This window comes from Salmo salar, chromosome 02, assembly GCF_965601325.2.
Source record: "Salmo salar chromosome 02, fSalSal1, whole genome shotgun sequence".
Classification (NCBI taxonomy): domain Eukaryota; kingdom Metazoa; phylum Chordata; class Actinopteri; order Salmoniformes; family Salmonidae; genus Salmo; species Salmo salar.
Genome location: NC_138292.1, coordinates 59,027,986 through 59,052,605, shown reverse-complemented (window position 1 = coordinate 59,052,605; position 24,620 = coordinate 59,027,986). Strand labels below are relative to the sequence as shown.

The 24,620-nt window shown below is 45.7% G+C and overlaps 1 protein-coding gene across 8 annotated transcripts in view; it reads left to right on the top strand.

Annotated features, from left to right (window-relative positions):
- LOC106587157 (septin-9) overlaps nt 1-24,194 on the top strand; it is a 76,246-nt gene extending 52,052 nt beyond the window's left edge. For 5 of the 8 annotated variants that reach the window (XM_014175253.3, XM_014175258.3, XM_014175240.3 and 2 more), the window contains 9 exons: nt 7,853-8,029; nt 10,826-10,954; nt 11,064-11,145; nt 11,245-11,382; nt 17,671-17,788; nt 20,228-20,323; nt 20,439-20,535; nt 22,332-22,383; nt 22,505-24,194. In XM_014175253.3, the coding sequence (XP_014030728.3) occupies nt 7,853-8,029; nt 10,826-10,954; nt 11,064-11,145; nt 11,245-11,382; nt 17,671-17,788; nt 20,228-20,323; nt 20,439-20,535; nt 22,332-22,383; nt 22,505-22,682 (1,067 nt within the window). In that variant the 3' untranslated portion in view covers nt 22,683-24,194. Of the gene's footprint in view, nt 1-6,357; nt 6,542-6,937; nt 7,155-7,852; nt 8,030-10,825; nt 10,955-11,063; nt 11,146-11,244; nt 11,383-17,670; nt 17,789-20,227; nt 20,324-20,438; nt 20,536-22,331; nt 22,384-22,504 lie in introns of those variants that run through there. The other 3 variants (XM_045706787.2, XM_045706780.2, XM_014175306.3) reach the window with 3 other exon arrangements.
- Nucleotides 24,195-24,620: the final 426 nt, after the last annotated feature.

The following is a 24,620-nucleotide window of genomic DNA, read 5'->3' as shown; positions in this document are numbered from 1 at the left end:
CCAAAGCTATGGAAATGTCATCTCCTGTAAAAGAGGGGAAAGAGGAGGTGAGCGAGAGAGATGGAGGGGGGAAGAGAGAGAGTGACCATTTGGTCGGTACAGGGCTGAAACCCTAGCCTGATCCCAGATCTGTTTGTGCTGTCTTGCCAACTCCAAGTCCTGGTGTGACATTAACACAAATGGAGTTGGCAAGATGGAACAAACAGATCTGGGACCAGGCTACTGGGACACAAGGTCACCCCCTAGGAACTGGGACTTTAAAAGAGCAGTCTGTGTTATTAAGTAGATCAGTAACGGTGTGTGACCAAGAAGCGGATGTTGCCTAGGCGTCCTCCCAAAGCCCAAACGGAGAGGCATGACATCCTTGGCATCCATGTGCTAAAGCGTTGAAAAGAAGGCATAGACTGTCTCTTATCTGAGCCATGCAAATAGGATCTGTCACAATGTGTGTTGCACCAGTTATGAGGAAGCAGCTTAACTGGTGTGATCTCCTCAGAAGTCCAGAGACCTTCAAACTGGATTGGAAGACTGGTGCTGGAGTTCTCATTCTTTATGACCCGTTGTCTTGTGAAGAGACGAGGACATGTGGTCCTGGTCCAGAGCTCTCTCTTTCTCTCCAACAGACCAGTCCCAGATGGACCAGCTCAATCATTGACCACACAATTCAAACAGCGTGGCCCAACATCAGGCCAAGTTACACGTTGTGCATGAGAGGAATCATTGTCCTGGTCTTGCTCATCCATGTTTCCCTTCTCTGTGGTATCCAGAGTTCTGGTATCATCAAAGGTTGGATTTGCCTCAAAGAACGGAGAAGAAAAAAAACACAACAGAAAGGCAACTAAAGAGGTTGTGGTTTAAATTGGAAAGGTTCTGGAGTTAACACGTTTTGAATAAAGTTCCGCCAAATTGAATTATTTAATATATCGAAACCAAAACAAACCGAAAGCACATCTCTGCAAACAACCAACCTATTGTCTCATAACGCTACAAACATGTTTGAATTAAATATGAATTACACTCCTTGAATATTGTATTTGGGTCAGGATGTGCCTGATATTATGAATGTCAGAATGAACAATATTTGGTTATGGCTGCATGTAAATCAGTAAGGGATCCTCCGGTGCAGATTGTATGCGAATGGGATGTGGGAGAGATTCCCGGAGAGAGAGAACATTCCTTTGGGAACACCGTGTTGGCTGGCCAGGAGCACAGGGTGCATGTAGGGTAAGGGAATTGCTTTTTTTGCAACGAGGAGAATTCGAATTTCAGTTTACTGACTGGATTACTGACTGAATTGGAATTGACCCCAACCCTTGAGGGGAGTGGGGAATGTGGTGGCTGTGCATTTTTAAGATGGTTTGTGGTTTGATACGCTATAGTAGTACTAGTACAACACTGCTGTCAGCTGACATGAGTAACATAATCGCCAAAATTCCCTGTTAAAGATCTTGAAATGGTCAGTGTAGTTGTCATTTGAAATGAATCAACGTGCTATTTTTTTCTTCTTCCTTTTTTTCTTTTTTTAACATGTTGACTTTTATAGTCTTCAGGTGGCATATGAGTTGATACATTTCTCATTGATGACTCTTTCGCTGTCTCGTCTAGGCCTCTTCCGTTGTGTCTCTACTGACAAACAGGAAACTGTGAATCTACCACTGAGCCTGAAACCTCACGTATGGGGTTGAAAGATGTAGCTCAATCTTTACTAGAGAACACTGATTTACGTATCTCTGTGTAAGCCCATATTCATTATACATGGCAGTAGAGAGGTTAGATGTGGCACCCAATGCAGTCCCCTATGATACCGTGTAGCATAATTCGCTTTCAACATTCAGATCTCAACCACTTCGTTCCACAAGAACTTCTAAACATCTTATTTCCACCCTTATTCGTTCATGTCTTCTAAATACACTGCTCAAAAAAATAAAGGGAACACTTAAACAACACAATGTAACTCCAAGTCAATCACACTTCTGTGAAATCAAACTGTCCACTTAGGAAGCAACACTGATTGACAATAAATTTCACATGCTGTTGTACAAATGGAATAGACAACAGGTGGAAATTATAGGCAATTAGCAAGACACCCCCAATAAAGGAGTGGTTCTGCAGGTGGTAACCACAGACCACTTCTCAGTTCCTATGCTTCCTGGCTGATGTTTTGGTCACTTTTGAATGCTGGCGGTGCTCTCACTCTAGTGGTAGCATGAGACGGAGTCTACAACCCACACAAGTGGCTCAGGTAGTGCAGCTCATCCAGGATGGCACATCAATGCAAGCTGTGGCAAGAAGGTTTGCTGTGTCTGTTAGCGTAGTGTCCAGAGCATGGAGGCGCTACCAGGAGACAGGCCAGTACATCAGGAGACGTGGAGGAGGCCGTAGGAGGGCAACAACCCAGCAGCAGGACCGCTACCTCCGCCTTTGTGCAAGGAGGAGCAGGAGGAGCACTGCCAGAGCCCTGCAAAATGACCTCCAGCAGGCCACAAATGTGCATGTGTCTGCTCAAATGGTCAGAAACAGACTCCATGAGGGTGATATGAGGGCCCGACATCCACAGGTGGGGGTTGTGCTTACAGCCCAACACCGTGCAGGACGTTTGGCATTTGCCAGAGAACACCAAGATTGGCAAATTCGCCACTGGCACCCTGTGCTCTTCACAGATGAAAGCAGGTTCACACTGAGCACATGTGACAGTCTGGAGACGCCGTGGAGAACGTTCTGCTGCCTGCAAAATCCTCCAGCATGACCGGTTTGGCGGTGGGTCAGTCATGGTGTGGGGTGGCATTTCTTTGGGGGGCCGCACAGCCCTCCATGTGCTCGCCAGAGGTAGCCTGACTGCCATTAGGTACCGAGATGAGATCCTCAGACCCCTTGTGAGACCATATGCTGGTGCGGTTGGCCCTGGGTTCCTCCTAATGCAAGACATTGCTAGACCTCATGTGGCTGGAGTGTGTCAGCAGTTCCTGCAAGAGGAAGGCATTGATGCTATGGACTGGCCCGCCCGTTCCCCAGACCTGAATCCAATTGAGCACATTTGACATCATGTCTCGCTCCATCCACCAACGCCACGTTGCACCACAGACTGTCCAGGAGTTGGCGGATGCTTTAGTCCAGGTCTGGGAGGAGATCCCTCAGTAGACCATCCGCCACCTCATCAGGAGCATGCCCAGGCGTTGTAGGGAGGTCATACAGGCACGTGGAGGCCACACACACTACTGAGCCTCATTTTGACTTGTTTTAAGGACATTACATCAAAGTTGGATCAGCCTGTAGTGTGGTTTTCCACTTTAATTTTGAGTGTGACTCCAAATCCAGACCTCCATGGGTTGATAAATTGGATTTCCATTGATTATTTTTGTGTGATTTTGTTGTCAGCACATTCAACTATGTAAAGATAAAATTATTTAATAAGATTATTTCATTCATTCAGATCTAGGATGTGTTATTTTAGTGTTCCCTTTATTTTTTTGAGCAGTGTAGAATCCTCCTCATTTGACCAAGGTGCTGGGTGTCCACATTGATCTAGGATGAGTGTAACGAACCAGCGTTTAGATGAATCAGAGGTAGTTCTCAATGGCACAAATCTAGATGTGGAGTCTGGAAACAGCAGCTGTTAGGGTCTCATCCATCCATTTATTTATTTATCCATGCAAGGAAAATGAGAATGGACTGAACCTTTAAACTCAGCTTCAGAAAAGCTCCACATGCTTTCCCTTAATACTTAAATCTCTTGTCACACAAGTCAGAAATGTCAGTTAGCCTTTTTTCAACCCCAGTCGTAACAGTTGTCTGTTTTCAGAGTTCTGGTAAACACTGTGTTTGGTAGTCAGTTTGAAGTGTTAACAAGTGGAACAAATACTTTGATGTTGTGTTTGAGGGTTCATTCTGGGGTCAGCTAGGCACGTGTTTTTACAGGTCAAATATCTTACTTCGTTTGAATAAGCAACAGCTGCTTTGTTGGGCTTAGGGGCCCTTCGTCTTCAGTTTGGATGCAGCGTGTATTGAAGGAGGCTTCACATCAAATTAGGGTCATTACCGTTAGCTAAGTTTAGAATGTGTAGTAGTCATAGTTTCACTGGTCAGTTTTAATCAGGTGATTCAGCCAGAGACCCAGCAGGCTTCAAAGGCTACCAGTGCTCTGTAGAACAATGTTTATGCCTGGCCGCTATTCTGACTCATAAAAGGAAGGCGAGGCTTTCTATAAAAGCCTGGATCCTCAAACGCCAATTGGATCTTCAAAGGCCAATGTTGTTTTTCTTGTAGCTCATAAATGATGAGGAAGGGTCCTTGGAAGGTGACATGTTTCTGGCTAGGCCTATGGCCAGACTAGGCTAGAGATGAGAAGTGGACATTAATTCCCATTCCTTTACTTTAGATTTGTGTGTATTGTTGTGAAATTGTAAGATATTACTTGTTAGATAACACTGCACTGTTGGAGCTAGAAACACAAGCATTTCGCTACACCCGCAATAACGTGTATTTGACCCAATAAAATTTGATTTGATCAGTGATCACTGTTGAGGAGAGTGAAACTGATTGTTCTCATCTGTTGTGCCAGTCAAACAGGAACAAAGAATTCAGACAGCAGATTCTCAGGCCTGAGTAAAGTTACTGCCATCAGCACCCTTTTTTCTCCTTTGTGTGTGTGTGTGTGTGTGTGTGTGTGTGTGTGTGTGTGTGTGTACACAGAAGTTACCCATCAGATGGCACAGGGGGAGCTGGCATTGTGGTACCCAGGGGTGGGATGGCTGATAGACCCTTAATATGTCATTAGTGCTGGTTTATATCCTGTCTCTTTCTTAGAGGCTGCTTCCTGCACTTCCTTACTCTTTTTTATTTATTTTAGTTAACCCTTATTTTACCAGATAAGTTGACTGTACACATCTAATTTATGGCAATGACCTGGGGAATAGTTACAGGGGAGAGGAGGGGGGATGAATGAGCCAATTAGAAGCTAGGGATGATTAGGTGGCCATGATGGTATGAGGGCCAGATTGGGATTTTAGCCAGGACACCAGGGTTAACACCCCTACTCTTACGATAAGTACCATGGGATCTTTAGTGACCACAGAGAGTCAGGACACCCATTTAACGTCCCATCTGAAGAAAAAAATGTATTTTTTATTTAAGACAGCACCCTACACAGGGCAATGTCCCCAATCACTGCCCTGGGGCATTGGGATATTATTGTTTTTTTTTAGACCATAGGAAAGAGTGCCTCCTACTGGCCCTCCAACACCACTTCCAGCAGCATCTGGTCTCCCATCCAGATCCCGACCAGAACCAACCCTGTTTAGATTCAGAGGCAAACCAGCAATGGCAGGCAGGCAGGCACCACAACATCAACAAAGCCCCTGTACATGCCATTGTGTCATGCTTTCCCTCCCCCTTTAACATCAAATGAGCACTCTGTGTGTACTTCTGCATCTTATTCCCACTACAGGGGATTGTCTGTTCAACAGGGATAGCAGCACCGCACATCTGCTCTTACATACAGTAGGGGCTAATGCGGTTTCATCCGAGCAATGAATTCACATTTCCCCATTTGATCGAATGTTTAATGTGAGCTTAATGGAGGCGCGTAAAGAAGTTGACGAGTCCTTTGCCGGTTGAGGGAATATAAAAACAAAACCCAATACTCTGACGGTGATATGTGTTGATTGATGACGGTAAAGAGGCACGGCTTTTACTTCTATGAAGTTCATGTTCCCAGGACGTTTCAGCCAAGCCGCTCTGTGGTATCTTAGCCTCCATCAATCATCACCGGGTCTGGGAAACCGAAGGTCGAGACTGCAGCTCCACACAGATACTGGCTAGTGAAGGTGTGGTCCAACCCAACCGGCACCACCTACTCATTCTCTTCTATTGTGTTGTCTCACTCTGACTATTAATGGATAAGAAAAGGGCATTCAGTTCAGAGATTCCCAGGCGTTCAGATATTCTACTGGGAGTCCTACATTCTGGGGTGTGGGTTTGGAAGGGTGTGTGGGTGGGAAGGGCGTGTGGGTGATTCGTGTGTGGTAGTTACTGGGCGAGGGTCCCGTTTGGCACTGAAATTCTAGCTCCGATAGAGCAGTCGGTTGCACTCTTTATTAAAAGTTTATTAGCAGCACTTTTCCCAGGGCTTCCTTGTGGAAAGTCTAGGCCTTCCTAGTCCAAATAAAAGAAAGCTCCTACTGTAATGGTTCCACAAAATGGTTACGTATTGTGTAGAAAGCCATCGGAGAAGTTTCTATACATGGCGTTGAGTTTAGTGTCAGATCTGAGGCAGCATGTTTTATGGGCATGCTCACAATTGTCGTTATCAGACATGGACAGGAAATAAGGTGCAGTGTGACAATGACTTCCTGTGTGCAAGGTGGAACAAAACGCAACACTTGAATCATCAGACCCAGCGTGCTAAAGCGAGAGGATGTGGATGCTTGTGTGATGAACAGGAAACCCGGAGACTGCGGTAAAGATTTCACTGTAAAGACAGATATGGCTGTTGATGCTCGTCCATATTCATCAGGTCGACAGGCACACAGCTACAAGGAGCAGGGTGAGGTGGTTACAATGACATGTCACAGACAGCTAGAGCTGACGTTGTCAAACTCAAAAAGGGAGTTCTACTTTCTCTCCTACTGCGAGTGTACTAGAATGTAAAGCACTGGAAACGACAGCCACGGTTCCCCGTATCTGGAGTACGTTCATAGTGATCCGTGTTTACAGTATGGACATACGTCTTGAAGTTTGTCTGTAGATCTTCTGATCGCATGTTTGAATTCATTCACAGCCATTTTTAGTGGCTGTGATATGTCTCTGTCTGTGGTTTGGAGTGTCTGTAGACCACGAGCAGTAGATGATGCCACAGCACGCTGTCAAAAGGGAAAAACACCCAACTGTCTCCTCCCACCACACCGGAGCTAACGTGTGTGTGTGTGTGTGTGTGTGTGTGTGTGTGTGTGTGTGTGTGTGTGTGTGTGTGTGTGTGTGTGTGTGTCAGTTGAAAGTAGCTTGTTGTCTGTTCAGTAGGCTCATCCAGACACCGCTTTGTCAGTTAGCCTTGCTACAACAGGCAGTCATACCTTCTCTTCTACAACTTTGAACCGTTTTAGGTCTACTTCACTGTAGACTGCACTTTCCATCTACCTGCCTCCCAGTCACTCACTCAGGTGAGTGGTAACTTGTAACTGCTACTATTCTACAACACGAGTCTGTGTACCTTTTTTTTTTTTTTTTGTAGTTTGAAATATTGTGAGTACTACATCCACTTTACAGCTGCAGCTTGCCACCGTTGTTCACCATAACACACGCATGTACGTCTTCAGATTTCTGTGACGTTGGGAGCGGACGTGTTTTTGTCTGCTGTTCTGTGTGTAATTTATTGGGCTGTAGTCTACAGGTTGTTGGCTGCCTCACTCAGTTTAATTCCTCGGGGATCCGTGTTTGTCTATTTTAAGACGGTTGGGTAAGGGGGGGGGGGGGGGGGTTCTGAGTCATTTCATGCGATGTTTTGTGTTGGTGTATGAGTGTCTTGTCCTGTGGCTACAGTTGGACTCTTGTTAAGAGTCTGAATTATTGTGTGAGGTGGAGTTGTTAACCGTGATACCCATAGCATATATTATTCACCAAACATGCCACTACCGTTGTGTAGAATCAGTTTTGATAAGTTACATTTGTCCGGTGTAGTTTGAGTTCAGTACAGTTTGATATAACCAGCTGGGATTCAGTGAACTGTCGTGATATCTACTTGATCAGCAGCTACAGTGACGAGTGAGATGGAAAAGATTTATCATGATGTTTGTCAGCATGGAACTCTCCTATATAAAATGTTCCATGCTGAACACTGATCTCTCTCTCTCATTATCAGGGTCAGAGGTCAAGCCGAGCCACAGCAACATGTCCACCCCGCCACATCCGCAACCCCCTGCCAAGGGAGCTTCACATGGCGCTGGCGACTTCAGCTACGTGGGCATCGATGCCATCCTGGAGCAGATGAGGAGGAAGGCAATGAAACAGGGCTTTGAGCTCAACATCATGATCGTCGGTGAGTGCTGTTGAACGGTGAACACGCACAAGCAAAACACACACGCGCGCAACACACACCCTTTTGAGATCATGGATGTGAGTGAATGGTTTTAAACACACGTGAAAACACACACACACACACACGTTCTCAACATCACATCTGTTACATCCACCCATCCCCAGAGAGAGAGAGAGAGACTTTTCTATACACTGCATTTAAATGTTTTCAAAGTCAAACTGTCATTGGGAAATGAGCCTGGAGTGAGTGCTTGTTCTTGAAACCCCATTGGGGAACCCTTACCCCGAGTGCTCCTGAGATTGGTACACACTACACATAGTGGCATGCATCCTTCAGTAGAGAAGAAAGCTGTCAGTGTTACACCCCTGAAAAAGGGGAGAAATAATCACGAGAATGATACGGTATTGTTTCCTCACTGAGAACTTTTACTGCAATAAGGAAAAGACCGCGATTTCCCCGCGAACTTGGGTGGAGACCAGAGCAATTTAGTAGATCACAGATTAACACTTTTCCCCTTCAATTAGGCACCACAAAATAAAGTAATCAATATAACGTTTACACATTCCTTTTACAATTCTTACCCTTTGTACGCTTGATGGATTTTAACTTTTTAACACAATTATATGAATGTTATCAATCTCTATCAACTAATACAGAATGCATAATCTTTTTAACCTTAGATGTTTTAAGATCCTCACATACTATGAACTTACTAATACTTTTTAATGTATAACAGGCTATGAGTATTTCCTTTAACCTGTCACATCAGGCAGAGAGATGGAGTAATGATGCCCATTAATGGTGACAAGCTCTAGCACACTCCACTCTGCCCTCAGCTCACCACAGCTCGCACGCGTCTCAGTCACCAGATCTCAACCGAATTGAACAGTGGCGCCAGAGACGGCGTTTTCCATCAACAAAACACCAAATGATGGAATTTCTCATGGAAGAATGGTGTCGCATCCCTCCAATAGAGTTCCATACACTTGTAGAATCTATGCAAAGTTGCATTGAAGCTGTTTGACTCGTGGTGGCCCAGCGTCCTATTAAGACACTTTATGTTGGTGTTTCCTTTATTTTGGCAGTTACCTATACTTTACCACGGTGATTGAAGCTACAAAGAGCATGTTGAAGGACCTCGAGTCTCTCTTCCCAGCTTAGATGTCTCTGTGTTTGCGTGGCTGTCAGAGGGGATGGTGGTAGAGTAGAGCGCGCGGACACACACACACACATAGTATGTTTGTATAGGAGCCCTGCGGGAGTGTGTTTTGTATACATACTAGCTGTAAATAAAAGTATTACTTTCTCTCATTTCCGTCATATAGGAAGATCAATTCAATACATTTTTTTTTACGCCAGACTTCCATATTCTCTGACTAGGCTATATCTTTCTCTTGTCGGCACGCTGTCATTGATATGCATCACAATCCCCATAGTTGTTTTCGGCAAAGGGCAGCAGCATTCAGTCAGCGCTACATCAGAGACGTGTGCCCACTTGAAGTGGAGTGGTAACGTCTGAGAAAGGCAGACCTGTAGTGAATGGGATAGTTCATGAGCAATAGTGGGCATGCATGTTATAGCGGCTATTGGTGTGTGAGACATGAATCACATGATAAATGGCAGGTTAGAATAGAGGGTGGTGTTATTGCTTGTTGATGCATCCCTATCTGTCCGTATATAGATATAGGACCTGTCCATCAAGCCCTGATGGTTTAAGATAAAGAAGACATTTGATAAGGTTGTAAAAACAGGGATATAGTTGATCCAATGACCTACAGTATCCAGGGTCAAACTTGATGTGAAGTCGTTGAACTACTGTAGAAATGCCTAACTCTGATTGGTTTTTGAAGTGGCCGTTTTGGCTCTCTCTATGACCGTCTCCCCCAAACTCGGTCCTGGGGCCCCCTCTGGGTGCACAATTGAGTTTTTTGCCCTGGCACTACACAGCTGATTCAAATAACCAACTCCGTCATAAAACGTTGATTATTTCAATCAGCTGTGATGTGCTCGGGCAAAAACCAAAACGTGCACCCATGGGGGGGAGTTTGACACAGCAGCAGCACTCTCTGTCCCTCTCTAAAGGCATTGTGTGAAAGGTCAGTGGAGATGTAAATCAGACTCGTAAGGCCTCTCTGTGAGATGTATTACCCTAATCCCAGCCCTAAAGCCCCTTAGACCGCAGCAGTGTCCCCGATGCATAAAGGTTAATTAAGCTGCACGGCTGGGCTGCCGATGCCCACTGTCAGGCCTGCTGCTAATGGAGGCCTATGGGGTGGTAGAGGAATCAATCAAATGTATTTATAAAGCTCTTTTTACATCAGCAGTTGTCACAAAGTGCTTATACAGCAACCCAGACTAAAACCCCAAACAGCAAGCAATGCAGATGTAGAAGCACAGTGGCTAGGAAAAACTCCCTAGAAAGGCAGGAACCTAGGAAGAAACCTAGAGAGGAACCAGGCTCTGAGGGGTGTCCAGTCCTCATCTGGGTCTTGGTGAGGAGTGTGTGGCCGGTCCATCTGTCCTCTAGCCCTACAGCAGGCTGGAATGACCCCACAGCAGGCTGGAATGACCCCACAGCAGGCTGGAATGACCCCACAGCAGGCTGGAATGACCCCACAGCAGGCTGGAATGTCTGTCTCGTCTTTCACATAACTTGTGTGTAGGGGGTCTGTTCAGAGTCAGGAAAGCTATTGTACATTCACGACAGGTGAGAAGAGGCTCACGGATGAGGAGAAGCCCCTCTGTTTTTATGTGTGTCCAGACCTAGAGTTCACCCCCTATGTTGGTCTCTAACAGGTCAGAGTGGTCTGGGGAAGTCAACCCTGATGAACACCCTGTTCAAGTCTAAGGTCAGCAGGAAGTCTGTGGTGTCCACCCCCGAGGAGAGGATCCCCAAGACCATCGAGATCAAGTCCATCAGTCACGGTAACACACACACACCACACACGCATACACACATACGGATCTGTGGTAATCAGTATACATTTAACAATGTAATACATGTCATGGATTTCTCCTGTGTCTCTCTGTCTAGATATCGAAGAGAAGGGCGTGAGGATGAAACTAACGGTAATCGACACTCCCGGCTTTGGGGACCACATCAACAACGAGAACTGGTGAGTTGTAGTTTTTTTTTTATCCCTACCACAGAGTGAATGACTGTGTCGTCGCCTGTCTGTGAACTCCATTTCCCATGTGCCCCCACCCCCCAACAGCTGGCAGCCAATCATGAAGTTCATCAATGACCAGTATGAGCAGTACCTGCAGGAGGAGATCAACATCAACAGGAAGAAGAGGATCCCAGACTCACGGGTTCACTGCTGCATGTACTTCATACCACCTACTGGACACTGGTGCGTTATGGACACTCACACGCGCTCTCTCTCTCACTCACACACACACACACACACACACACACACACACACACACACTGTTTGTCTGGGACTTCACCACTTCCTCTACACTGCCCCCCTTTTCTTTCGACCACTTGTAGACGTCATCTCGTCCACCGAGACTCGGAGGTATCGCTTTGGGAATCAGGTTTCACAAAGACTCCCTTTGACTGCAGATGCTATAGTACCCAATCGTATAGACTGTGAAAGCAAACAGTGAGTGCCATGGAGACTAAGACCATGTATGTACGACAAAGCGTTTAGGATACATTTGTATATTTGACCAGGAACCGCGACCATGGTACATTTTTGAGAATTACTTCATATTAACTAACTGAAATATAAACATCAAAATCCTAGACATTCATGCAAAGTTAAAAGCATTTTATTCTAATCGACGGGGAAATCGTTAAGTGGCTTCAGGATGTCTCAGAGCATGTAAAGATTCTGTCAAGGTCCTGCAGTCTTCTAGACGTGTTTGCATTACTAACAGAATAGTTTTAAACACCCAGGTGGCTGTTTGTCCACTAGTTATTCTCTGGAGTGTATTGAGTGTGTGGATCCCACTGTTTGACGCACACTCTCACCTCCTCCTTATGACACCACAGCTGCAAAGTGTGTGTGTGTGTGTGTGTGTGTGTGTGTGTGTGTGTGTGTGTGTGTGTGTGTGTGTGTGTGTGTGTGTGTGTGTGTGTGTGTGCTGCCTATGTGGCAGCTCTACAGTCAGTGCATTGTCCAGACCCTCTTTCGCAAAGCACGAGCCAAGGCTTTTTCCCTCGTCCTCTCTCGTCCCAAAAGCAAAAATGCCTCTCTTCCCCTGCCAATCCCCTCCCTCTCTCACCCCCTTGACCTCGAGTGCGCCCCACCCCCCCAAACATGCTCTCTTGGAAACTTCCAAGCACCTGTCCCCTCTAGGGACCTCTTAATCAGGACTGGGAACGGGGGGAGCAGTAAGTAGGATCTTCTTTACTGCCACCAGGAGACTTCAGAGCAGGAGCATAACGAGGAAGTCCTACCCCTCCACTCACCACCACTCACTGTGGGGCTGAAGCTACAACCTGGCACTGGGCTAGAGAACACAAGCAACCGGCATAGGGATGCATAAAACACACACACACACACACACACACACACTGTCAGCAAAAGCAGATGGGACGACAGGGGCTGGGGGAAGAGACACTAATAATGTGTTGAGTAGCCAATGCTCCTCTACAGGACAATCTAAGGATGAAACCCTGGTGTTCTTACAGCACTATAGATCTGACTGTGGGTTGAACCTGGCTCAAAGTTCTGGAACTATTCTCCCAACTCCCGTTCTTCTCTCCTCTTCACTGCTCTCACAAATGACTTCTCTATGGTTGAGGTCTGCTACAAGAGCCTGGAACCAATTACTAACACACCATGCCAAGGCCATGGCTTCGTAACAAATGACCCCCTGTTACCTATTTAGTCCACTACTATTGACCAGGGCCCCTATGTCTCTGGTCAAAAGTAGGGAACTACATAGGGATTAGGATGCCATTTGGGAATGAACCCACCCATGTGTCTAGGACAGCTCCATGCTTTGGTGCCATTATGTCCGTAACGGACACTAGGCTGAATATTAAGTAATACTGGTATCCCATATCACCAAATAATAGCAGAGACATCAAGTTTTATAGCCCAATGGTTGTGGCTCTTTTTATTGTCAAACTTCAATTTGAAGGTATTAGGCCTTGGGTTAGTAGGAGTACTTTAAGTGTCAGCAATTTGCTTCAAGGTCTCTTTTAGTAGCTCGACCGGTTTTCCATCGACGTAGGATGCGTCCCAAATGGCACCTTATGCTCTGTGGGCTATGGCCAAAAGTAGTGCTCTATATCAGGAATAGGATGCCATTTTGGTCGAACCTGTAGTCAATGGAAGTGCATAGCAGTCGTTGACTGAATGGTTGACCGCACTCCTTCCCTCTAGGCTGTCCTCTTGTTACCCCATGAAGGATGCTTTCTTTGAGAACTACCAGGGTATCCCACGTTTACGCCAGGCAACGTTGCACTTGGACTCGCTTGACCCGTGAGGGGATTTTAAAGGCATCAGAGAAAGTGGAGGGAAGAGAGCAGTGCACGGTGCGGTCACCCCCCCTTCCTCTACATGGTTGCTTCCATTTTGACCACAGAACTGCTTTCAGAGAGTTAGCAGTGACCGCTCAGCCCTCCCTCTGCAGACACAGCTACCATGTTGACTATTTCCTTTTTTGAAGTGGAGAATTTGAGCATATGGCGTCTCTCTGTGTACAGTACATATGTTTAGTGTGTAGGAGTGCATTTTGTGTGTGTTGACCTTTTTGTTGATAATTTCCCATTTAAGTGAAGAACTGGAGTATAGCTATGTTGTGTGTGTGCACATGTGCATGTCTATCTGTGGTATGTGCGTGTGTGTTGACCGATATGTGATTCACATGTGCTGTGTGTCAATTTGAACCTCGGGTCTCATCTATTTGTTCCAAAGCGTGTGAACATTTTCATAGTCGAACATCTACGGTATGTATTTACAGACCTGTGTACAGTGTACAGTAGGCCTACATACCACTGATGCACCTGAAACACATGTGTGCCTGACTTACAGTCCACAAAGCTGAGGTCACGATTCCTGAGGGGACAGGAGATCAAATTATAGGTGGAGCCAAGGAGAGCTGCAGCAAGGGATCATTGACCTATGAGGGGGATCTCTCACACTCCTTTTTCTTTCCCTTTACCATGAAGTGTTGTTCTCTGTCTCTCTGTTGGTCTCTGTCTCCCCCTCTCTCGCTCCTCGCCCTCTCGCTCCTCGCTCTCTCTCTTACCGTGTCACGTGGGTCTCTCTCGGACACCCTTGGAGGGTAGTATGACGTATATTGACACGTGTAGTGTTCTGTTCCCGCCCCGTTCAGTGTGCATGCATCTCCTCTCTCCTGAGGTGGCCCCTCTATACTCCAGCTGCCCCAGGTCTGTGAACCAGGGTGACCCAGCATGGCTGGGATAATTGGAGGGGAGAGGATAGCAGAAGGAGGAGCTGGAGAGGGGAACAACCAGAGGCACTACTGCCAGCCATGCAGAGAGTGGTGATACCATAAGAAAGAGATTTGGGAAAAATAAAGAGTGGGTGAAAAGAGATTGGGGGGGAAAAGAGAGGGAGCGTATAAGGAGGAGGAGGAGGCACTGCCAGGCCAGCGATGGTGGTGCTCATACAATTTTCAGAAATTCAGAATGAGCAGAGAGCCCACTCTGTAAATGTGATGTACTTGTAGAGAGTAGTGTTCCCAACGATGAGTCTTAAAAGGAACAACATCAAAAAGGGTAGTGTTTAGATATTCATATTTTCAATGTTGAATAAATGAATGTGAAACTGTGTATTTCAGAATGTAGACACACAGAACAACCAGAGGTCCTGCCAGACTAGCTATAGCCTGAACATTCTCATGCATTCCCCTCTGATAGAGAACAGATAGGAGAGTGTATGCAGGACAGAAAGAGATGGGGAAGAGAGGTTTATAGGAGGAGAGTAGAGAAGCTCGAAGACTTGACAATTTGGGAGTAGGATGCACAAGCTTTGTGTGAGGGGTCAGCTGAGGACAATATCTCTCATCACATGATGCTCAATATAGATATGTATTCAATTGCATTATCCCCACATTTTACCTCCTAAAACTGCCATCCATGACAAATCTTGAGCGGACCTTTATATATGCAGGCTTATATCAGTTTCAGTTCTTAACCATTTTGTGTTAAACCTTGGAAAGATTTGTCTTTTAAATTTGAGATGCTGAAATACTGGCACACTGCTGCACAATCGCATTGTCATCGTTCAGAAAATAATAGACAATGGACCATCATTGCCCCCTAGTGGTATATCTGTCTCATAACATCACAACTGCTTTATCATATGTCCGTTGTGATTGAATAAAAGTTTTGGACATGTTTGCAATTATGCCACAGTGCTGCATTACAATATAACCTACCAAGCTAAGCTACAGGACTGTTTTGCTAGCACAGACTGGAACATGTTCCGGGATTCTTGTGATGTCATTGAGGAGTACACCACATCAGTCACTGGCATCATCAATAAGTGCATTGATGAAGTTGTTCCCACAGTGACTGTACGTACATACCCCAACCAGAAGCCATGGATTACAGGCAACATCTGCACTGCGCTAAAGGGTATAGCTGCCGCTTTCAAGGAGCAGGACTGTAACCCGGAAGCTTATAAGAGAACCTGCTATGCCCTCCAACGAACCATCAAACAGGCAAAGCATCAATACAGGATTAAGGTTGAATCGTACTACACCGGCACCGAAGCTCGTCGGATGTGGCAGGGCTTGCAAACTATTACAGACTACAAAGGGAAGCACAGCCGCAAGCTGCCCAGTGTCACGAGCATACCAAACAAGCTAAATTACTTCTATGCTCGCTTCGAGGCAAGTAACATGAGAGCATCAGTGTTCCAGACGACTGTGTGATCACACTCTCCGTAGCCGATGTGAGTAAGACCTTTAAACAGGTCGACATACACTAGGCTGTGGGGCCAGACGGATTACCAGGACGTGTACTCCGAGCATGCGCTGACCAACTGGCAAGTGTCTTCACTGACATTTTCAACCTGTCCCTGACAGAGTCTGTAATACCAACATGTTTCAAGCAGACCACCATAGTCCCTGTGCCCAACACTAAGGTAACCTGCCTAAATGACTACCGACCCGTAGCTCTCACGTCTGTAGCCATGAAGTGCTTTGAAAGGCTGGTCATGGCTCACATCAATACCATTATCCAAGAAACTCTAGACCCACTCCAATTTGCATACTGCCCCAACAGATCCACAGAATATGTAATCTCTATTGCGCTCCACACTGCCCTTTCACACCTGGACAAAAGGAACAATTATGTGAGAATGCTATTCATTGACTACAGCTCAGCGTTCAACACAATAGTGCCCTCAAAGCTCATCACTAAGCTAAGTACCCTGGGACTAAACACCTCCATCTGCAACTGGATCCTGGACTTCCTGACAGGCTGCCCCCAGGTGGTAAGGGTAGGTAATCCGCCACGCTGATCCTCAACACGGGTGCCCCTCATGGGTGCGTGCTCAGTCCCCTCCTGTACTCCCTGTTCACTCATGACTGCATGGCCAGGCATGACTCCAACACCATCATTAAGTTTGCAGATGACACAACAGTGGTAGGCCTGATCACCAACAACAATGAGACAGCCTATAGGGAGGAGGTCAGAGAACTGGCAGTGTGGTGCCAGGACAACAACCTCTCCCTCAATGTGATCAAGACCAAGGAGATGATTGTGGACTACTGGAAAAGGAGGACCGAGCACGCCCCCATTCTCATCGACAGGGCTGCAGGTTGAGAACCTCAAGTTCCTTGGTGTCCACATCACCAACAAACTATCATGGTCCAAACACACCAAGACAGTTGTGAAGAGGGCACGACAAAGCCTATTCCCCCTCAGGAGACTGAAAAGATTTGGCATGGGTCCTGAGATCCTCAAAAGGTTCTACAGCTGCACCATCGAGAGCATCCTGAACTGGTTGCATTGCTGCCTGGTATGGCAACCGCTCAGCCTCGGAACACAAGGCACTACAGAGGGTAGTGCGTGGGGACAAGCTTCCCGCCATCCAGGACCTCTATACCAGGCGGTGTCAGAGGAAGGCCTTATAAATTGTCAAAGACGCCAGCCACCCTAGTCATAGACTGTTCTCTCTGCTACCGCACGGCAAGAGGTACGGGAGTGCAAGTCCAAAACGCTTCTTAACAGCTTCTATCCCCAAGCCATAACACTCCTGAACAGCTAATCAAAGGGCTACCCAGACCCCTCTTTTACGATGCATGCTACTCTTTGTTTATTATCTATGCATAGTCACTTTAACTCTACCTACATGTACATATTACCTCAATTACCTTGACTAACCGGTGCCCCCGCACATTGACTCTGTACGGGTATCCCCTGTATATAGCCTCGCTATTGTTATTTTACTGCTGCTGTTTAATTATTTGTTACTTTTATTTAACATCTTTCTACTCATCTATTTTTTACTTAATACATTTTTCTTCTTAACTTCTTAACGCATTGTTGGTTAAGGGCTTGTAAGTAAGCATTTCACTAAGGTCTACTACACCTGTTGTATTCTGCGCATGTGGCAAATAAAGTTTGATTTGATCAGAAAAGATCTCCTTTACTCTTGAAGTTATCATATTAACATCTTTCTCCCTCCATGTTGTCTCTCTCCAGTCTGAGGCCTCTGGATGTGGAGTTTATGAGTCGTCTGAGTAAAGTGGTCAACATAGTCCCTGTCATCGCTAAGGCAGACACACTCACCCTGGAGGAGAGGGACTTCTTCAAACAGACGGTAAGTTGTGTGCACGCACGTGTGTGTGTGACGTGTATACATGCACGTTTGTGTACATAAAAAACCTATGACATTGATCTGTAGATTTGCTTTTAAACTAGTCCCTTTTGCATTACAACAACCTGACCTGGGCCTTTACAGCAGGGTAAAAACAGGGTAACGAGAGGGTAAGATCACACACAGGGTAACGAGAGGGTAAGATCACACACAGGCCCGTATGAAGCCATGCCAGGCATTACAAACAGCAGCCATCTGGATAAACTACTGTACTCTGCCCAGTCTGGGGAGTAGCGGTATGAAACCCTGGAAAACTTAACGGATGTTTTTAGCCAGAAAGGATCATTTTAAGAAGTGATTTATTTACAGTATTGCAGCGTTCTGTAAACCTCCGAGGCAGCTGACGTCTGCACAGATGCCAGTTTACTGTAGCAGGCTAGTCTCTTATTAGCAATAAGCTACTGGGTACAGGAGATGGAGAAACCACACAGGACCTCAGATGGGGAGTTCCCCAACAGAATTTAGAGTAAGGTTTATGCAGCACTTGGTAGAGGCTGTCTGGTAGCTGCTCGGTAGAGGCTGTCTGGTAGAGGCTGTCTGGTAGCTGCTCGGCAGAGGCTGTCTGGTAGCTGCTCGGCAGAGGCTGTCTGGTAGCTGCTCGGCAGAGGCTGTCTGGTAGCTGCTCGGCAGAGGCTGTCTGGTAGCTGCTCGGCAGAGGCTGTCTGGTAGCTGCTCGGCAGAGGCTGTCTGGCAGAGGCTGTCTGGTAGCTGCTCGGCAGAGGCTGTCTGGTAGCTGCTCGGCAGAGGCTGTCTGGCAGAGGCTGCCTGGTAGCTGCTCGGCAGAGGCTGTCTGGTAGCTGCTCGGCAGAGGCTGTCTGGCAGAGGATGTCTGGTAGCTGCTCGGCAGAGGCTGTCTGGTAGCTGCTCGGCAGAGGCTGTCTGGTAGCTGCTCGGTAGAGGCTGTCTAGTGGAGGTCTGTCAGTAGCGACTCCTCCATGAAAGAAAGCGCAGCCCTTTCTGTTGATGACTCGTGTCTATGGTATAGAGGCCATCTCTGCTGATTTAGAATTTGATGGAATTCTGCGTTGCTGCTTTCTCTTCCTGCTTTCTCTTGAAAGTTGCACCATACCAGGATACACAGGCCTCAATGACCTGCTTGGCTTAGTTTTAAAAAGCCCCCCCCCCCCCCCCCCCCCCCTGCTCCAGTGTGTGTTTGGTGGTCAGCCTGGCAGCAGAAAAGAACATGCGCGCGCACACATACACACTCGAGGGACGCTCGTCTCCCCCTCTCTGGCATCCATAGACAGAACTTTATTAATTCTGGAGGAGGAAACACGCTGGGCGACTTGGCTACCGTTTTCCCCGACAACGGCCAATGAGAACAAGGGCAGGCGAGATGGAAGCTCTGGGGCTTGTAACCAGCTTGTTTTGGTTGGCTGCACGGACTGGGCCATGTACGACCCTGGGATTGTGATCTTACATTTTTTTTTTGACGTTTCTTCCTTGTTCTCTGTTCCCTGCAGCAGTTGACATTCATGCAAAGGGAACCAGAGAGCTTTTTATTGTTTTAACCTCTGTGTCCACAGTTCGATGCGGGCGTGCGTGCGTGCTCTGGTCTCATTCCCCCGACTGTTGTAGGCTTATAATATAGGCCTAAGACTGAGAAAGTTACAAGTTTAAACTTTCCCAGAAGTATAAACAGAGAAATTTAGAAAACCTGTTCACCATCGACCAAGTGGAAACTGTCAAAGTAGTAATTGTGAGCGGAACGGTCATTCATTTAAAGGCCATCACCGCTGGCAGAAGAAGCCTGTCATTCTCATCTCTTGTCAGTGTTCCAGCCATTATAAAGACATAGAAGAAGAAGAAGGCGGACATTTTGTAAACCTGAGTGTCTGGCTGTATATTTGTGTAATAGTGGTTAACCTCCACATGAACTCTCCATGTTAAGGAACATTAAAGATCATTTAAAACGTCAACGCCAGCCTTAGCTGTGTTTACGGTGGACTCGGAGTGAGCTACTCTAGAATTGAGGTCAGTCATTTCCTATTCTGTTATATTTTCAGTCACGTTGACCTCATACTGGTCTAACAATCTGGCTATCTGCATGAATAATTTATCTTTTTATTGTTGGCAGTCAGCCAGTGAAAGTTGAGTTGGAAGAATGAGTAGGCTTATTTACTGTCGCTGGATTCTGACGTGATACAAGTCTCAGCTTCCCTTCCCCCGGGCTTTCCCCTGGTGGTGAGTGAAAGGCTTTGGTGTGTGATGTACTGGGCAGGACACGCACTCCTCCACCTCCAGGACTACCAGGATGACTTGGTAGATGACACGAGGTGGAAACGGCCATTGTTTTGCCCTGACTGCTGTTCTACAGTACATTGATGTAACACTGCAACCTGGTGTCAGATTGTGACCTGTTTCTGTTTTCTGTTTGTGCAGATCAGGGAAGCACTGCGAGCCAACGGGATCGACGTCTACCCTCAGGAAGAGTTTGACGAGGACGCTGATGACAGGATGATCAATGATAAGATCAGGGTGGGTTTACAGTGTGTAAACGCATGCAGAATCACACACACACACACACACCCCACTGACGCATGGATTCATTACAAAGCATTGTTGGTCTTAAACTGTGTGTGTGTGTCATCAGGAGATGATCCCATTTGCTGTGGTGGGGAGCGACCAGGAGTACCAGGTCAATGGAAAGAGGCTTCTGGGCAGAAAAACAAAGTGGGGAACCATAGAAGGTAATTCAACACACACACACACACACAACCATTACTATCCCTGTCAAACTAGTCATGTAAAATGGGTTGAAGCAGATTTACCTGGCTGGACTGCACAGTACAGTAACCATGCATACGTATGTTACTGCTGCCAGTACATGTTTAAATCCCAGCCAAATGATTGAGTGTTTTGTGACTATGAGCTCGTGTTTCTCTGGGCTGTGACTCAAGGAGGATTTACAGACAGACAGACAGACAGAGAGAGAGAGAGAGAGAGAGAGAGAGAGAGAGAGAGAGAGAGAGAGAGAGAGAGAGAGAGAGAGAGAGAGAGAGAGAGAGAGAGAGAGAGAGAGAGAGAGAGAGAGAGAGAGAGAGAGAGAGAGGGAGAGAGAGAGAGAGAGAGAGAGAGAGAGAGAGAGAGAGAGAGAGAGAGAGAGAGAGAGAGAGAGAGAGAGAGAGAGAGAGAGAGAGAGAGGAGAGAGAGAGAGAGAGAGAGAGAGAGAGAGAGAGAGAGAGAGAGAGAGAGAGAGAGAGAGAGAGAGAGAGACTATTATTCTGGACCTCTGTTCCTGTTAGGTCTGTTCAAAGAACCAACCAACCAGAGCTTAGCATACATAGCTTTCTAGTATCTTAGTTCCTGTTCTGGAACTGTCAAGGTGTTCTTTAAACACCCATGGACTGTAATTGAACTCTAAGACACAGGTGTGTTTGGGAGCACGGGTGTGATAAGTGAGTAATGTGGTTGTCCCCTGGCTGAGGGAACAATGACTCTAAGCCAGCCAGGCAGTCAGTGTGCTCAGGCGGAAGGAAGGAGGGAGTAAGGGAGGAAAGGATGAAGAGGGAGGGAGCAATCGGAGAGGAAGCTGCTGGGCACGTCTGCACCGATATCATAAACAAGGCCACAAGAGGAGGGAGGCCTGTGGGCCCAGGATTCTCATAGCCAGGACCTCGTTCTCCTCCTCCTCTTTCTCCTTCTCTCTCCTTTCTTTCTTTCTTCTTCTTTCTTTCTCCTCCTCGCTGATTTTCTTACTCATTCTCACTTTTTCTCCCTCTCTCCTCTTTCTGCCGTCTCTTACATTGTCTTTTTCCTCTACCACTGCCCCAATGTCATTCTCGCTTCCTCATTATCGACCGTTCTTCCTCCCCCTCCTTCTCCTTCCATAAGTCAGAGAGGGCTGGTGCCAATACAGCAACATATACAACGTGTCTGTCTCTGTGTGTTTGACGTGTTAATCCCCTGTTTGCAATGGGTGGAGGAAAGTGTTATTCAGAGAAACATTTAAAACCAGCCTGGTTTTAAATTAAGGGAGACCCACCGCCACATGAATCAGTACACCCACCCACAGACTATGGTGGTTACACAGCAGCACCCTCCTCTCCCCCGCCCCTCCTTAAGAGGGATGAAATGGAATTTAATTTCCTGTGCTGCGATTTCACATAAATAGCGCTCCTTTTTCATTTTGTGGACTTGACATAATCGATCATTCAAACATGGAGAGTTTGTTAAACTGTCTGACTTGCCAAGGGAGCTGAGATGTATTAAATTACTTGTAGTGGAAAGTGTAATCTTGATTTAAGGTAATTGCTGCAGATGTCAAGTTAAATGGGCTTCCTTGACCTGTCTTTGGCGCAACACTCCCATCTTGTGGCAGAGTGTAGAATAGCACATGGCATTTAACTTGTTACGCACACCCTGATACACAAAATATATGCTACGTGGCTATTGTATTGAATATTATTTGAGTAACTGTAATCAGAAAACACTTGCTGTTTATCCCATAGAATGCAATTTCATTTTCTTTACTCTGTTTTTGCAGTTGAGAACATTGCGCACTGTGAGTTTGCCTACCTGCGAGACCTTCTCATCAGGTGAGTATTAACTGGGTTTTAAGTGATGGTGATACTATGTTTGACCAGTGTTTTGATGACGCTTGATGTTTCTCTGGGTAACATTTCTCACTAAATCCCATCTTTGTTTCTTCTCTGTCAGGACCCACATGCAGAACATCAAGGACATCACCAGTAGTATCCACTACGAGGTGTACCGCGTCCGCAGGCTAAATGAGACCAACGCCCAGCCCAATGGCCAGCCACCCAACACACTGACCAACCCGCAGCAGGCCAACGGGGTGGCAGCACAGCACCAAGTCCTGACCCATGAGATGTAGACGTCTGACCATCTACATACATACATACATGCATACATACATACATACATACATACATACATACATACATACATACATACATACATACATACATACATACATACATACATACATACATGCATGCATACATACATACATACATACATACATACATACATACATACATACATACATATATATCTTTATCTTTAATGGCTGGCTGTGACACACCACATGCAAACACACCACGTGACACACACACACACACACACACACACACCCATCCTAACTGGCTGATATGGACTGTACACACTCCAAAATCAAGTGTATAACTATTTTTACATGATAACCTGCCAAAAGAGTTTCTGTTAGTTGGAAGTTCTAGTGTAGGTAGTTGTAGGTCAGAGCTGTTGTGTAAACAGTACAAGATGTTTCCTAGGGAGATGGGATGCCACAGTATTCTAACATACAGATGTGTACAGACCAGCTATTGAAGTCTAGCAGATCAAACTTTAGTTAAACTAGAAAGACCTGGTCAAAATGACCTGGTCTACGTCTGGGTTGTGCTGTATAGTGTTGTCTAGATATTGGAGATATTAGGAGGTAGGGTTTAGGTTCTTTGTATATTTTTGGACACATCTGCACTGCCCCGAAAAGCAGCGATGCAGTGTGGAGCAGCTTTGAAATCCCTTTGTCTTTTTCCTTTGTGTTTTCATATGTTTAAGACCTCTTGCCAAACCATCCTGTCTATACCAATATGCCAATGTCATATGTTGTTAAACGTGTCATGTTCATCCATATAGTGCATTTTACATTTACTGCCGTGTTATATTATTGTTTATTGTCTGGATGGTGGGGATGCAGGGAACAGACATCCCTATGCTCTCAGACCTTTCTCTAAACCAAATAAATGTCCTTTCTGTTTTAAAGAGAAGCAAATATATAGAATTGATTTATAAATAGGTATTTATGCTTGTTATGTATTCACTTTTTAATTGAGTTTTGATATTCATATAGCCTACTCCCAGTCGGCCTACACACTCCCGTTGTTCTCAGAGAGTAGTTGTATCAGAGAGAATGGAAAATCTACAGAGATCCTCTTTGGTTGTATTTGCTTGCCATCATGCATTGTCTCCCCTTTATTTATAGGGAATTGTATGAATCTAGATTTATATTCTGTCGTTTTGGACATGATACAGATTAGGACTACAGATAGGTTGAATATGTTTCCTATATACACAGCTTGAAATAATATTTAGTTCCCCTGACAGTTTTGCATTCCCGGTGTAGTCAATCTATAGCTCCCATATCTTCCCTACTATTCATCACTCAGCTAAAAACTCATAGACAGAGGTCAAAACCAAGAGTACTATTCATTCAGCAATGTAGCTCACATAACATAAATGACAAAAGTTAATACAATGTTTATTGTTGTATAGTTATTGTGTAATTTGTTATAGTATGATGAGAGTATGGTTTATCTTTGATATGCTAGGTCAAAGAAATAAAGATTGATATTTTTATTGTTTACAATTGTCTTGATTGCCAATTCTTTTCACCTGTGCAGGTGACTCCTCTCTTAACCAATCACAAAAGCCCCTTTGTGCAAGTGCAATTTGGCATGTCTGAAACCGTGCGAAAAAGAAGGGTACCCCTTTATGTAGTTTGCCATCAAAGTTTGGGTTTTAATGTCATAACAAAGTGTCTTTGCAAAGTCATAATGGGGAAGACCAAGCTACAAGTTATTTGAAACAATCTGTGGGGGAATTGAGGTAAATACAATGTGTATTGGAGTTTTTCTTCTTACATCAAATTAGGGTCATTAGCATGAGTTAAGTTTAGAATGAGTAGTAGTCATATTTTCACTGGTCCATTTTAATCAGGTGATTGGATCTTTAAATGCCAATGTTTTTCATGTCTACAAGCTCATGGCCAAGGGCCCATAGACCAGCGTTTCCC